Raw genomic sequence first — 16,800 nt, 5'->3', positions numbered from 1 at the left:
CTGGACATGGAATCAGGCAATCTTGCCAGCCGGATTCGAACTTACAGTGTCCATTTTGAGCACCATAACTCAATGTGTCAGGAAGCAGACTGTGTGATGTGGATGTGTTAACACTTGGCAGGTTTGGTTTGATTAAAACGATAGTGTGGTTCATTTATATAAGTGTTAACGCTGTCATCCAAACCTTGGTGCTCACCAAAACAAGCGGACCAAAACCCACCTTTTCACAAGGTCTCGGTCTGCTTTTCTGCGGTTCAATGGAATTATATATGCAACATGGACCAAAGACATCTAAACAAACTAAAAACAGGATGTGGTGACCCTAAAAAATACAGAATGCTCAAGCATACCTGGTTCATCCTGTCATATGAGCTATGTTGCCCAATACAATTAGGTAAAGGTGTCGGAACCACTTTCTTCTTGCAGAAGATCTTCGCTTGCATGTGCAATGGAGGAATTCCTGGCACTCTTTTGATTCCTTTACACATTTTCTAAGCTCTTCATGAGTTCTTAGCTGGTAAAAAATACCATCATATTTGCTCACATACAACGATTGCATTTAGTCCACCACACAGCATTGTTTTGAATGTTCGGTAAGTTCCATCTCAAAATATACATCATAAAAGCTGTCCAATCAGGATGTGACCTTTTGATACCTTTTATTCCGTATCTTTAGGTTGAATGCTAAGCGAACGAGGACAAAATTTATAATTTATTTTTTGGTCAGGATCAAAAGAACATAACAAACTAAAAGTGTGAACACAATCTTAGAGATTAAAAGCTAATCAGCTTGCATAAAACACCTCTAATGGATGTTTGCACTTTTCACAAATCAACCGCTGAGTTAGTCAGTTAGTCACTAATTTAATTTGTATCTTTTCTTTGCTTTTTTGTGTCTCTTTCTACTCATATGAGGGGGTGGGATAGTGTTTAAGTACTGCAATGAGGTACAATATGAAATGTTATCCAAAAACTTTTTTTTCCCCCATCAGTAACGTTCAAAATAAATTATAGGTTTTGTAAATATTTACATAGTAAACATTTACTATTCACAGAAAGAAAGAAAAATGTCTGAATCCAATTCCAATTTGTGTGTGTGTGTGTGTGTGTGAGTGTCTATCAAATCGTACTGGGAATTGATCATAAGAGAAGATCAGAAATAAGGTCTGTCCAGTAGAAAGCGGTGGCTCCACTCTGTCCAGCATCTACTAACAGGAAACTCTGTGTGCATTCAATAAGACAAGAGGATGTAAACCCCTGTTTCCACGCACTAGAGACATGAGTCTCCAGACCCATCAACAAGCCATTCAGATCTGCAGTGTGTCAGTTACCGAGTCCCTGTGGCCTTGCTGATGAGAGCAACTTTGGTCTAATCGAGTTTTGTATTGCCCTTCGCACAGACTGACTCAATTTCATCTGTACTGTCATAGTGTAGAGAGGCTATAGACCTTATGTAGCTCCGCCCCTTTTCAGCGCTGCGCTCATTGTCTTTTGACTTCCGGTCTGTATTTTCACAGCGTTTTGCGTGTTTATTAATGAACGGCTCGTTTTAAAATCTTCCCGGTCGATTTACATTTGTTAAGTCATCTGCTTTAAACATTACAGTCCTCATGATAACTTTCGTTAACTTTACATTAAGTAAATCCACTTAAAAAGCTAATTACTCCTGGACAGAAATGCCATATAAATATACAGAGCGACCGCAAAACGGAAGTTAAAAGACAATTTTCCAAAGATGGCGGCGCCCTTGTTTCTCTGGTGCATAAGGTCTATAGGAAAGGAAAGATGGAGGGATTTTTGATTGACAGGTTATTGCACTGCAGTGGTAGAAGTTCTTGGCTTTGGTGTGATGCTGCAAAGTCCATCCAACAGACCTGCAATCAGATTCTACAAAACAGGGACTCCCACTTTATTATGAGTCAATGCATTATTTTATTTTATTTTATTTATGTGTAATTAATTAACAGTAATTAGAGTGATTTAAAGGAATAGTTCACTCAAAAACGGAAAATTATGTCATAACATTCTTATCATCATGTCCTTCCAAAACAATAAAAATGTCAAAAACATTCAACAAAATTACTTAAACTTTAACTGAAATGAAAGAAAAATATTAATAAAAAAGATATTTCACAGATACTAAATACTGGTACAGTTTAACTGTCCATGATTCACTTTAAAGGGATAGTTCACCCAAAAATGAAAATAAAGTCATAATTTACTCATCCTGGTGTTGTTTTAATGCAATATGCCATTCTCTCTGTTTCTGACCACAAAAAAAATAAAGAAATAAAATTGTAAAAAATGTGTCCCTCTCGGTCTCGTCCATACAGTATAATGGCAGTAAATATGACCAGCATCAATCTTTTAAACAAAGACTTGTGACTTGTGCCATATATTCCAAGCATACAGGGGTTTGGTATAAAAAATAAATAATAATAATACATTTAATGTATTATTTAAAGAAAATCCTGACCTTGGCCCTTGGTTTCTTGTGCATGACTGCGTGTTCATGAGACTATTAGCGCCGCAGTTCACTCTGACTCAAAAAGCATACAAGTTGTGAGAAATCAAGATCAATAAAAACATGATAGGAAATACAACATCTAGAAATCCAAAAAATAGTATCCATCTAGTTTCTTTTCTGAGTTGAACATCTCTGGACCAGAACGCAGGTTGATACTCATCAACGTGCAGTCATGCACAAAAGGCCAATTTAATTTAATTAACAGGATTTTAATTTTTCAGTTTGTTTTTCACCAAACCCAATTGTATACCCGAAGAACACTTGGAAAATACAACATGTGTCGCATGGGACCATTCTGTAATTCTTTTGCATCTTGTTTTAAAAGCTTGATGCTGGTTGCTATTCACTGCCATTAAAGTATACACACGAGCGAGAGAAGGACATTTAAAAAAAATATATTTTTGCAGTCTAAAAAGGAAAGAAGGGCATATACCAGGGTGAGTAAATGATAACTTAATTTTCATTTTTGGGTGAACTATATCCCTTTAATATACATATATTTTTACACTTAGCTAGTTGTAAGTATTTATTCTTTTTTTTAATGAAAAGAAAAGAAGGATTAATAATGGCACGATTTATAGAATGTGCTTTATGGGCAAATATCAGACCACTGCCTGAGTTCTTGCTCTTCAGCCCATGAGTCTGAAAACAATCTATAATCGCACTATAAGTTTCTCAGGAGTGCAAAACTACATTGAGTTTTGTGTCTGTATGTGAGTGTGTGCCCCTGTGGAGTGTGTTTACTATGTTCACTGATAGTGTAGACCACTTCAGAGGAGCTAGAGTGCAGCTCCCTGTGCTGATTCGTGGAAGTGAGGTCAAAGGTCAAAGATGAGAGTGCAGGAGGTTGGGGAGATGAATGTAATGACCCCAACAGCTGCATTTTCTTTATCTGGCTACACTCTGTGCCTGACGCTCTTTTACTACAGTATGTCATGTTATGTTATTCTCAGTATATAGAATAACAGTATGTATATACTGAGCTTTATATGATGAGGGCCAATTTATATAATAACATTTTATAGGCTATAAAATGGCGTCAAGTATTCCAAGAACCCCTGTAATGCAAATTGCATAATGACCGCTAAACTGTATCATTTATTGATAAAGTAATGGTATTAATATTTATGTTATGTTTTTAAATTTTATGTATCTGCTCAAATTTTTAATATTTAGAAACAATTATCAGTGATTAACTTCCAAAGTAATATCCAGTAGGATTTATCCATAAGAAGGCAAGACAACATTTTAACATTGGCGCACATATTTCAACCATGGTTTATAGATTAGTGTTTGAGAATATCCTTATTTCATGCTATGGATATCTAACAGTTAAGCAGAAGAACAAACTTTCACATGTAATTATCCATGCAAATACGATCACTGTGCATAAACAACATACACTCCAGGACTTATTTTCTCATTTTATGGTAAAAACAATGACAATTGCGATATTTAAAGATAATACTCATCCCCTTCAATCTTTTGAAATCCTCCCATTTGGACATAGACTCAAAATTCTTATTGTTAGAAGAAAAATAAAAAATCGTTTATAAAAAAATCATTTGTTCAAATGGCATGACTGGAATAATATACAGTAATTGCAAAGTCATTATTATCAGGTCCTGACTTTGAATAATGATCTGTTATATAATGCTTTTTTAAAATGACTTATTAATGAAGGTTATGAAAGTTATTATAAAGTTTTACCAGCAAAATCAATCAAACCATATCAGACTTCAAATGAATCTTTCTCTCATTTGCTCTGCAGATTCCCGTGGCAGATGCCCAGCACCCTATGCCCCTGCCCCAGCAGTACTGAGCAGAGTCCCTTGGACCCCCATGGCTCCCCCCGTGGAGGGAACGCCCCTGGCCCGCTGCCTAGTCCTGCTGCACAGCCTGCTGCTGCTGTTGCCCAGAGGAGTGCCCTGCCGGGGGGCCACACGGGCCCCGGAGTCGCCCTGCCACAGAGCTGAACACCCACTCATCTCTCACACAGGTCAGCATTTCTATCCCACACACCACAGCATTATAGCAAGTTACAGGAGAGCTCTGTTCTTGATTTGGCATGTTAATTAATGGTGCTTGCTGAGATACCACAATTACTATCTGCTTGTTAAGCTGTGTGTGACGTATCAAATACCTTTTCCGGGTCCAGGAAATTGCTCCGTTTCATGTAAAAATACCATCCAACAGCTGTTTATGAGCATTTTGCATTCATATCACACCTTTAAACTAAGCACTTAAAATCCCACTGTGTACGATACAGTCTCTTGGCTTCTGAACACCAATATTTTAATGATTCTGAAAAGATGAATCACTGTCTAACCAAATGAGATTGTGGTATGGAGATAAAGGTTAGGATCATGATTTTTCGGTAGTAGTACAGCACACTGCGAGTGTATATTAGCACCATTTGTTGTTTGCTTTTGGGATCTGATAGAGCGATTGGACTCGAAAATGGTGATATGAGGCATTACAACAGGCTTAAATTCATAAACTATATTGACAGCACTAATATATATATATATATACAGTGCTATGCATAAGTTTAGACACCCATGCTAAAGTTGACTAAAAAGAGGAATAAAAAATCATCTTTTGGAAATTGAACTTAATGCCTTAATTAAAAAAATTAGGAAAAATCCAACCTTTAAGGACACCAATTTTCTTTGTGAATGAATAATGTATCGTAAATAAATAAATGTTCTTCCTTAAAATACAGGGTGCATAAGTCTGGACACCCCTATGTTAAATTCCCATAGAGGCAGGCAGATTTTTATTTTTAAAGGCCAGTTACTTCATGGATCCAGGATACTATGCATCCTGATAAAGTTCCCTTGGCCTTTGGAATTAAAATAGCCCCACATCATCACATAGCCTTCACCATACCTAGAGATTGGCAATGGAGTGCTTTCCATAAGATCATCTCTCAATGCAAATCAAACCAGCTATTAGGCTAACTGAAATAAAACTATGCCAATCTCTAGGTTTCATAGGATTTTTTTTAATTAAGGCATTAAGTTCAATTTCCAAAAGATGATTTTTTATTCCTCTTTTTAGTCAACTTTAGCATGGGTGTCTAAACTTATGCATATAAATCTTTAATCTTGCTTTTTGCCACATTTTCACATTATTATATATACTTTCACATTGGATAGTAGTTCATCTCTCACTTTTATGCAGATGTAAAATCCTTGACATACATCCCAAAAGAATATAAAACATATAGAGTGTATGTACATATATGTATGGTACAAGCATTGTTCAACTTAAAAACTGGCCATTATAATAGGAATAAATATATTATAATGCCGGCTTCTCCGGCATGGGAGTCCAGGGGAGTGAAGTTTACATGCACAGCTCTTACTAGCTTGCCTCCGTTACATTTGTAAATAGTCATTGAGACATGCTTTCTGACTACAGCACTAAATCCATTTTCCCTAAACTGTGTTTTGGGCCAAATCATAGAACTCTAATTGCATTGACAAACTCAGTCACCTTCCCTCCAGCTTAAATTACAGGACTCCCTTCTGGGAGAGCAGGTATTATAATCAATGTAAATTTAGCAGGCGGATTTCAGTAAATAATTGTGTAGCTGAATGTCAAAACCAAAGGGGGTCTATTGGGGCTAATGGAGTGGAAAGGCAAGGTCAATGTTTTAGCATGATGATCATCAGCTCTGACTGTAAGTGAACTTGAGAACGAAGCTATCGGTAAGCATGAGCTAGTGAGTAGTATCACAAACTAGTAGCTAATTAACCCATTGTTTTTTAAGATGTGTCCGTATGCCAGGTCACCATCTGTGTTACAGAATGAGTGTGAGTTTCAATGTCTAACACCCTTCTCACACACACAAACGCTAAAACACGAACCTTTTAATTAGCACCCCATTCATAAAATATGCACAGTGAATGCAGTGGTAATGGCGTTTATACCCAGCAGCGACAGGGAGGTCTGTTTCACACACACACACACACACACACACACACACACACACACACACTGTTCATTCCAAACCCATAATGGTCCATTGGCACCGTTTTTAAAATGCAATTCCTATGGTAGCTCAAATAATCTCCGTTCTCCCTGTTTGACTGAGCTTTTGATACAAAGCTTTCAGATCACTGAACGAGCCCCAGTCTACACATTTAACAGCCACCCTGCTGCAAAACCAAATACCTGCACGCCAGCTTTCACAAACAAAACCCCTTCTTCATAAAAACATTTATTCAAAGAGCACTGGGATCTGCGGGCATGGTTTTCTCTTATGTGTTTGTTGAACTTCTCCACCAAGAGTGCTAAAATAAGCCTTGAACTCCTTATGCCCTTTTTGGCCTCAGCTCTCATCTGGAGTACAGATATGCTGTGTTTTCTGTACAAGCTCTTGTATGTAGTTATTAATCCATTGTATTTAAACTCAATTTTTAAGTATACTAAATATATATATATATATATATATTATACTTTAAAATATTTGATGTGTATATTTGAAGAGTTCAGATGCAAAAGCCTCTAAGTGCCATCTGAAAATTTCTTCTAGAATGATAATTTTTATCAAGCTTGTATATTTAAGTTCAGTAAACAGTAAATGAAAATGACCTATTCATTGTCATTTAAGTGAAATGACTGAACTTAAATATAAATACTTCATTTATTTATTTGTTAATTAAAATAAATAAAACATGAGTAAATCTGAATGTTAATCAATTTAAGTATTTTATTTATTTTATTAAATTTTTAAAAAAGTACAAAATCTTATATAATTTTTTTATTTTATTTGTATTTTGAATAAGAGTTCTTGTTTTTATTACTTTAGAATATTTCATTTATTTATGTTAATAAAAAATATTACATAAATGCATACTTTTAAATATGTTCATTCAAATTTCAATAAATATTGTATTTAATTGTATTTATTTAAAGGGGACCTATTATGCAAAATTCACTTTTGCATGCTGTTTGGACATAAATGTGTGTTGGCAGTGTGTGTACGCAACCACCCAATAGAGATAAAAATCCACTCACTCCTTTTTTATTAATACCCGAAATGAACACCGTTACTGAGAGTTTCTGATATTATCATCATTCCGTGAGATGAGACTGAGCGCGAGCTCATGAAGTTCCGCCCCCTGGGCCGTGCAGCAGCAGCTTATTTGCATTTAAAGGGCACACACTAAAACTAAAAGCTTGGAGTGAGATCACATGTGGTTAGGGGAGGAGCCCTAATGGAGCCCCGCCCCCACCCGTCCCCACCCCCCAATTTTACCCATTGTTCATAATTAACCAGCACAAATTGAAATTATAACAATTAGTAAATCTGATAAATGACAGAGCAATTCTTCACGTCAAATATACACTTTAATGTTATATTTCAAAATGGCCGAGAATGTTCCGTCAACTTCCGTGTGTTCGCGCATCTATGTTGCCTAGTAACGAACACAATCTGGCCAAGATATACGTGCTGGCGGCAGGAAACTTCACTTTGTGTGCCTGCGCCTCGTATACAACGTTATATATAAAGCTTGCTGGACAACTTGGTTGGCATTGCCTTTTCAGCATGAGAAATACACGGTGTGGCGTGTGAGCGTGTGAACTGGTTGAATTGCGTGTCTCACGGCCAATGCGTGAGACTTGAGAACCCTGAAAAAGTGACAATTTTAAACATGCTGTAAAAAATGATCTGTTGGGTATTTTGAGCTAAAACTTCACATACACACTCTGGGGACATCAGAGACTTATTTTACATCTTGTGAAAAGGGGCATAATAGGTTCACTTTTTGTTTACTTTTCTACATTTCATTTCTGATCCATAGGTAGTTTGTTTACTAATTTATATCTGAAACTTGCCATCGTACTGCAAATTCTGTTGGCTTTTATGATGATTTGTATTTCGCTTAGGATAACAGTGTCTGCTACTTGATTTACTGTAAATTTGAATTAGATAAATGCCCAATTATCAAATGTTATCTCAATATTGCCTTGACAAACTAGAATTCAACGTATAGAACTGAAGCTTTTCACACCTAAAATTGATACTTGCACGCTGCCTTTATAAATACCTTCTGTTTCTTTAAAACTGTGTGCTTTGTGAAATAGTTTCCCCTGTAATTATAGTCGAACACACAGGTGGCTCTGTGCTTATCTTGACAAAGGCTTTATAGAGAAGAGTGATTGATGGGCCTGTTTTTTTTTTTTTTTTTTTTATCAAAACCTTTCAGACTTTGTCAGGCCACCCAGTAGAGTGAATTGAACACTGAAAGAGACATTTTGCTCTCTCCTTTAATTTGCCTTTTTGAATCAAGCCTGCAGTCTGCATTTATAGAGGAGAGCAGCCTATTTGGGAAAAAAAAAAATCAATAAAAAGGGTTCCAGACCAGAAGAGAGACACTGGGAGCATGAGTCTGTGTTTTCCTAAATGGAACACCTCTGTTCTCTTCTCCAGAGTGGTGCGGTGACACGTTTCTCCGTGGACTGCATAATCCTTGTCCGTTTAGGATCAAAAAGTGGGAAGGACACCACGGACAGTCGGCTTTCCGCCCTGCAGACTATAAAGAGTATAAATACACGTCCTCTCAGCTATGCCTGAACTCCAGCAGAGCTCCAATGTTAGATCTCTGTATAAAGGCACACTGGTTGACTAAAACAAAATGTTCATATCTGCGCCATGAAGCCGTAGTGCTCTGCTCATGAGTGCCGGTTTGTACAATAATGTTCTGGACAGATGTTGCACATTCATAGTGAGTCAGGTTTGCATTTTGTTTAGACTTCAGAGAGTGTTTTCTTTTTCTTTCTGGGAATACAATGACAGGTTTAAGAAGCAGATGGTTCCCCACAGGTACAGTACATATCTTATGATCAGTAGAAGTTTTGTCTGCACAGGCTTGCCGGAGCTTTTGCTGCATGACTTGGTGCAGAAACAAACACTTTTATGTAAGTTTCCTAAGTGAACAGTTTCAGTTAAGATGAATTATGCTATTGATTTATATATGTGACCCTGGACCACAAAACCAGTCACATGGATAATTTTTTTAAAATTGAGATTTATACATCATCTGAAAGCTGAATAAATAAGCTTTCCGTTCATGCATGGTTTAGGATAGGACAACATTTGGCCGAGATACAACTATTTGAAAATCTGGAATCTGAGGGTGCAAAAAAATCGAACCATTGAGAAAATCGCCTTTAAAGTTGTCCGTTTATATTCACGATTGTGCTGCATTCACTCACAAAAATAAATGTTTTATATATTTACGGTAGGAAATTTACAAAATATATTCACTGAGCATGATCTTCACTTAATATCCTAATGATTTTTGGCATAAAAGAAAAATCGATAATTTTGACCCATACAATGTATTGTTGGCTATTTTACATTCATATCTACCATGCTGATTGGTGTCGAAACAATTTTTACTCAGAAATTGCATATTTCAAATTCAGTTACATAGTCAAGTAACACTTTCAATTAAAGAATGAACGTGAAATCATAATGAACAATATTTTTACAGCATTTATAAATCTCGTTTCATGTTATTCTATGCATATACTAATATATTTTCAACATTTTAAGTTGTATAAGCTTTAGCTTTGGTTAATGCGAAGGTATATGAATTAACAGTGAACAAAAGAATATTTATAAATTAACATTAACCTAGATTAACAAATGCTTTACAGAATGCTGTAGTTTGTAAGTTTGATGCCTAAATCATAAACTAATGTTGACAAATTCAATCTTATTGTAAAGTATTTCCAGTTTTTGTAATTTAACAAAAGTAAAATGTTTTCGAGCAGTAACATTTTCTCATTTGTAAGTCAGTTTTAACAAAAGCGTCTGCTAAATGAATAAATGTTAATTAAGTAATTTTTTTTAGCTCATTAAGTGTCAACATTTGGTAACAATACACACTCTTTGTAAAGTGGTTTTAGTCTCATTTTAGTTACAAGTTTGTCTTGAAATCCTCCCTGTGTAATTTTGGTTTGATAACTTGTTTAAGAGCCACTTTGTGCCAGAAGACCCCAACATTTACACAGCTGCGGCTTGTCAGATGTTCCTTCCTGTACTTAAAGAATCTTTGAAATGAGCAAACATATTAATGTCTATTAAAAGAAACAGTCCTTGACAGTTCAAGAAAACAGAAGTTTAAGAGAAAAGTTTTGACAGCCGGGGTCTTGAAGGCTTTAAATTGCTTCCATGCTGAGGATGATTTTTGGAAACTGCCTACATTGTTTTACATCTTCATGCTATTTTTATTTGACATTCATTGCTAAAGTGGCTCTGACTCTTGAGTTAAAGGTTTTTGCTAGATGATTTGAGTTTTACACATTTCGATAGTACGTAGTAATCTGTTATTTTAATGAATTTGTCATGAATTGACGCCTTTAACATATAGCCAAGTATTCAGTTTACTGTATATGCTGAAGGACACAAAGATAAAACGAACATGAACGTCCACCATTAGCCGACATGAGTGGACTGCACCTAGGTTTTAAGCTTTTAAATTACCCAGGAGCCTTAAAAGAATTAATTTACATTCTCAACGTATGAAACTGCTTCTCGGAAACACTGGAGAACCACATTGAGCGTCTCCACGTTCACTTATGAGTTCCACTCTTGTTAGGGAGTTAGGGCTATCCCATAGAGACATGCAAGATTTATGGAGGAACATCGTGGTAACTGATGCTGTGGATCTTTGGGGAATTCTGCCTTCCTTTTGTAAGCTTGAGACACTCTTCTTCAGAAGAAAAACAACCCCATAAGAGTTAGAGGAAGCTTTGTTCTTCAGTAAAGCTGTTTAACTGATTTTTGAAATAAAATTGAAATAGATTCTTTTAATTCATTTACTAGACTTTTAAATTATTCAGTATGGTTTGCAAAGCACAAAGAATAATAAAGTTAATAAAATGAATACTCTTTCTATAATATCTTCTTTTTTGAAGGAAGGCTCTTATGCTCAACAAGGCTGCATTTTGTTTGATCAAAAATACAGTATAAATAGTAATACTGAAATATTATTACAATTTTATATAACTGTTTTCTGTTTGAATTTATTTCAAAATGTAATTGATTCAAATGATGGAAAAGCTGAATTTTCAGCATCATTACTCCTGTCTTCAGTGTCACATGATCCTTCAGTAATCATTATAATATGCTGATTTGCTGCTCTAGAAACAGGCTGGTTAAAGTAGACTTTGTGTGTAGGCAGCCAATGAAGACCATAGACTGGCATTATGCAAATGTATTACATTGTAATGTGTAACAGGAAGTGAGGATTTGCTGACGATTCGTTTTGGCAGAATGTTTCAGAAGAGATTATATAATGTAACTTTATCTGTCATGCACTTTGATCTTTAAAACTTTGCAGACCTTTTTACATTCACAAACAGCTGTATTACACACTGCATGAAAGGTAATATTTGAAAATAATAGGGGCACTTTAATATGAAACTACACCTCAGAGCTGGGAAAAAAGGCAATGACCAGTAGCACAACTTAACAAATCATAGCATTACTGGAACAGCTAACCCAGCAGCTATCCCATTACACAGAGGTAGGTAGGCAAAAAAGATGTTAGACAGGCCAAGATTGAGGCTTTGATGCTGAGGCCAGAGGTTAATATGAAAGGCGCCACAGCAGAAGCATTTGCTTTGCATACCATACACCCGCACACAAACAAACATGAATGGACTCTGGTGTCCACGAACTGAATGGGAAGTAATATTCAACGGTATCTGTGTGTGTCTGTTCGTGATGTGCGCTAACATGCTAACATTCTCTTGTTCTGCAGAAATCGAGCCTTGGATCCATCGGTTCAGATCTGAGGGTACCGTCGATTATTCACAGCTGACTTTTGACCCAGGACAGAACGAACTAATCGTGGGCGCAAGGTAATGGCACCTTCTTCCATCACCGTTATGAAATTTAATTAGGACTCAGTCCATGTGTCTCAGTAATACAAATGAGTGTGTTTTTCGATGTCAGAGGTTCTGACAATGTGTCTGCAAAGCCATGCATTCATATTTTACTATATTTTCAGCAACACTAAATTGACACCTAGTGCGAAAATGTCACGATTGCCAGGTTGCCCATGATTAGCCCAATACTGACAAATAATATGAGTCTTCACAAAGCCACACAATGAAACTGCAAGACTTTTGTGGCAGACAAAGAACAGCATAGACCCTCCTCGCTGACAGATACTTTCTAAAAAATTGCACCATGAATGTGAGAATAGGATAGGATTTCCTATGTCCAGCTCTAATTAATGAGTGTGATGATTTCCACATAGACTTTCACACTGTCCTGCCATACATCTTCAGCCAAATTAATCTCATATTCCCGATCTGTCAGCAGCCTGGATGGTCTCCAAGCAATTATTTTGTGACAACCGCAGAAACGGTTTGATATGAGGCACTGTAACAGTTCATTCACCCACAGGGCCGAAAGCAGTGGAATAATTACATTTTCTCTGAGAAGCAAGGATTACCGGTCACTTCACTAGTGATTCATTGTATCTTGAACAGATTGGGGGTTTTTTTTCTTGAAAGTAACGAGATGGAAACTGTTAGTTAGCTCTCAGAACCTGCTCATAAGTGCAACACATCATTATCAAGTATGACTCAGCTAGAGTTGGAAGTTGGGAATATGAGATTATATTGTCGGGTTGGCTGCAATGGTTGGGATTTTTGTTTCTCTCTAAACATCAAAATGTCTTGCTGGTGTTACAAAGAAGTACAGATCAGTGCTAATGGCTCAACTGAAAAAAACTCTTTTGACCTGTTGTACAGTAGATGTCTTTTATTTTGGTTGGGGTTTAGAGACAGCAAAGCCCCTCAAACAAGAAGGATACTAACAACTGGAGCTGAAGGAATCCAGTACTCTTTAAGTGCTCTTTAGGGCTCAGGTTGGTACCTAGAGATGCACAATAAATCTGCAGTCATATCAATGTCAGCTGATAAATGTTACTTTTTAATATTATTAATAAGTAAAAGAGACAAGTATATCCAAGACAAGAAATTATAGACAAATTACCATGGGATGCATAATCTGGTAAACAAATTCATGACCCAGTTACTTACTGTACACTAATTTTGAATTTTTATATTACAATTTAAGTTTAAATCTCATCAAGTTTGTGGTTTTAAGCATTTTTACATTTATTCCAAAATAATAACTCAAGGCAGTTACAATTTAAACAATATGTGAACTGATGTTCAGCTGTTCTTTTTAAAAGTCAATTTATCTTTAGATCATCAATCATCAGGCACGGTAAACGCTGTCACAGACACTGAGATGTACCTTTTATTTCACCTAGCTGGTTGTGATAACTCACTAAAAAAAAACCTCATAGTCATCATGTTTTCAGGCCATTTCAAGTTTAATTTTGACATGTCAAAGTGGTGATATGTAAGTGGTTTGTTTACTTAATTTTTAATTAGTCTTCCCAATAGCATCATTTATTCATTCAGATTTGTGATGCGGAAGACACATGAAAACAAGAGGCGGGATTTGTCGCATGAACTAATCATAGCCAACCATATTCAATCATAGTGCAATGGAAGCATTGTTTTATTTTTGTTCTATGGATTATTTTTTCATCCAATTTTTTGAGGAGATGTTAGACAGATGTTCACTGCCTCCTCTGAGGAAACGCCCCTGACTCACACACACACACACACACTCAGGAGATACTTCGGATAAAGGAATAAAAAAACAACAGCCACATAATACAAAGACGACACGGAACAATGAACAGACAGAACTAAATACACAGACTGGATTATCAGGAACACAGGCAAAACGGTAACAGAGAAAACTAAATACATTGGTTATCACCCTTAAAAAATACATTAGAAACTGGTGATGAGATCAATGCATCCCTACTAAGAACTGTATGACAGTTATTTCTAGCAATTTGTGGAGGTGACAATCACAGTAAACAACACTGTTTATGCAGATCGCCCATCTTTCTGCGGTTAATGTCCTTCACTATGGATAGGATGAGTCAGGCACTGTGGATCAATATTGTTCAAATTGAGATGTGAAGAGGAAAACGAAAGTCTTGTCTTGGTTGAACTCCATGATGTTTTCGGCTCGACTGGTTGTCCCTGGAGCAGATGGGTTTTCAGTGCTCAAGGCCTCAGAAACGCACACGCAGTCTGGCCTAATGGAGTGTGTGAAGGTTCTCCTGCTGAGCTGCTGCTTCATCAAGGTCACTGAACAACAGGGTTCTCGTGAAGATACTCAGCAGTTCAAGGAACATTTCTGCCAATTACCAACACCAGACTGAGCAGACCTGTCAAAGCACAGACACTTAGAATGTGGAATATTGAGTCATGCCTCAAGCTTGCTGGACATGGAACAAAATTTCTATTAACCAAACAGATTGTAGAGATAAGGTTAAAGTTAGGGGCATTTTCCTCATAATAGGGGTTTCTTATGGTTTTTGAAGAGGGATATTGTTCTAGGACCAACAAAGAATATCGATTCAAAGGATGTTGACCTACTTGGCTAGATCACATTGTGCCTGATGCCCAATAGAACGGCATTCAAATTCAACAACACAAAGAAATAGTAATTAATAACCTACAATGAGCACAGTATGATCAGAATACCTCTATATTGATAGAGTAGTTGCATGGTCATTACAGAAAAAAATAGCAACTGGTCTGTGAAAAGGAGCCACTGATAGTGAGAAACTCAAAAGGCTTTAACGGTAATGCAGTGAAACATGATCAATAGACATGTCGATTCAGTAAATGGACCTTAATCACAGCAACCTGATTTACCATGTACTCTCTTATACAATAAGACAGGCTCCGCTTTCAGCTTATGTACCATATTGTTTGAGCAAATGTGTTTGTGCTTCCGTCGTTCACTGATGAATGCAAAATCATGTTGGACGGATTTGTAGTTCCACATACAATATAATATTACAATTTAGATTAGAGTTGGCAGAACACTAGATTGCTACACTAGATTGTAAACTCAATCCAAGATGTTTGGAGGAACAAATTGTGTTGATTTTTTGCTGCCCAGAATTAAAATGCAGGCAGCATTTACAATCGTCTGCTGCTCCAAACAAGCATCTTACCCTTAGGGAAGGTCCAGCATCGGCTCATTAAAGTGACAGTAGGCTGCACATTTCGCATAAGAGGTTTTTGATTCTAACACAAGGTTAGCCTTCAGCCAGGAATGCGGATCATATGAAAAATCAAACTTGAACTGTTACGCCAAGTTCATTTGAAAATGGATGTGTATATGGAGCATATTAATGTGATTTATTCAGCAATTAATTTGGCAATTTAGTTCTGAATCCTCTGTTTTATTTATAGACTTGTTTATCTCTGAAAAAGCTCGAATCATTCCTCTCACAACATTGGCCAATTGCTATTACACAAGGATTCACTCTAAATTTTGCAACCCATAAAAACCTCTATTTATAACCGCAATGCCCTCCCACCTTGTGAAACAACTTGTGTTCTGATTTGAGAGGAAATTCATACCTTTTTTTGTCTTTTCTTTCAGAAATCATCTCTTCAGGCTGCATTTAGAGGATCTTTCATTGATCCAGGTGGGTGAAAAAGTGTATGTCTGTGTCTTTTCTGTCTTTCTTTTCCGGAATTGCTCAGACAGCTCAAACACCCAGGATGAGACAAACAGGTGTTGCTGCCGCCATGTGTACATGAATGAATGAATGAATGAATAAGGCATTTTATATAGAGCTTGCATATGTACTACTGTACACCCAAAGTGCTTTACAACCATGTCAGGGTCTCTCCTCAGCCACCACCAGTGCGCTCACCACACACCTATAGGCTATAGGTGGAGAGGAGAGAGAGTGATAGAGCCAATTCAATGTAAGGGGATTATTAGGAGGCCATGATTGGCAAGGGCCAATGGAGGGAATTTGGGAAGTGCCATGGGATTTTTAATGACCACAGAGAGTCAGGACCTCGGTTTAACGTCTCATCCGAAGGACGGTGCTCTTTGACAGTATAGTGTCACTATTACTATACTGGGGCATTAGGACCCACACAGACCACAGGGTGAGCACCCCCTGCTGGCCACACTAACACCTCTTCTAGCAGCAACCTAGTTTTACCAGGAGGTCTCCCATCCAGGTACGACCCAGGCTCAGCCCTGCTTAGCTTCAGTGAGCAACCAGTCTTGGGCTACTGGGTGATATGGCTGCTGGCTACATGCCAATTACAGTGGCTTCATAAGCTCAGAGAGAAATACTTTACCAATTTAAAAGTTCTCAGTTCGGCAC

At 37.0% G+C, this 16,800-nt stretch overlaps 1 protein-coding gene across 1 annotated transcript in view; it reads left to right on the top strand.

Annotated features, from left to right (window-relative positions):
* The window catches only part of sema5a (sema domain, seven thrombospondin repeats (type 1 and type 1-like), transmembrane domain (TM) and short cytoplasmic domain, (semaphorin) 5A), a 133,435-nt gene that overhangs the window by 31,049 nt on the left and 85,586 nt on the right, over positions 1–16,800 (top strand). Inside the window, exons 2-4 of the mRNA XM_084398967.1 lie at positions 4,299–4,526; positions 12,316–12,415; positions 16,056–16,101. Of these exons, the coding sequence (XP_084255093.1) occupies positions 4,370–4,526; positions 12,316–12,415; positions 16,056–16,101 (303 nt within the window). The 5' untranslated portion in view covers positions 4,299–4,369. The remainder of the gene's footprint in view (positions 1–4,298; positions 4,527–12,315; positions 12,416–16,055; positions 16,102–16,800) is intronic.

Source organism: Rutilus rutilus, assembly GCF_951802725.1.
Source record: "Rutilus rutilus genome assembly, chromosome: 24".
Lineage (NCBI taxonomy): Eukaryota > Metazoa > Chordata > Actinopteri > Cypriniformes > Leuciscidae > Rutilus > Rutilus rutilus.
This window is presented reverse-complemented; position numbering and strand designations above follow the sequence as displayed.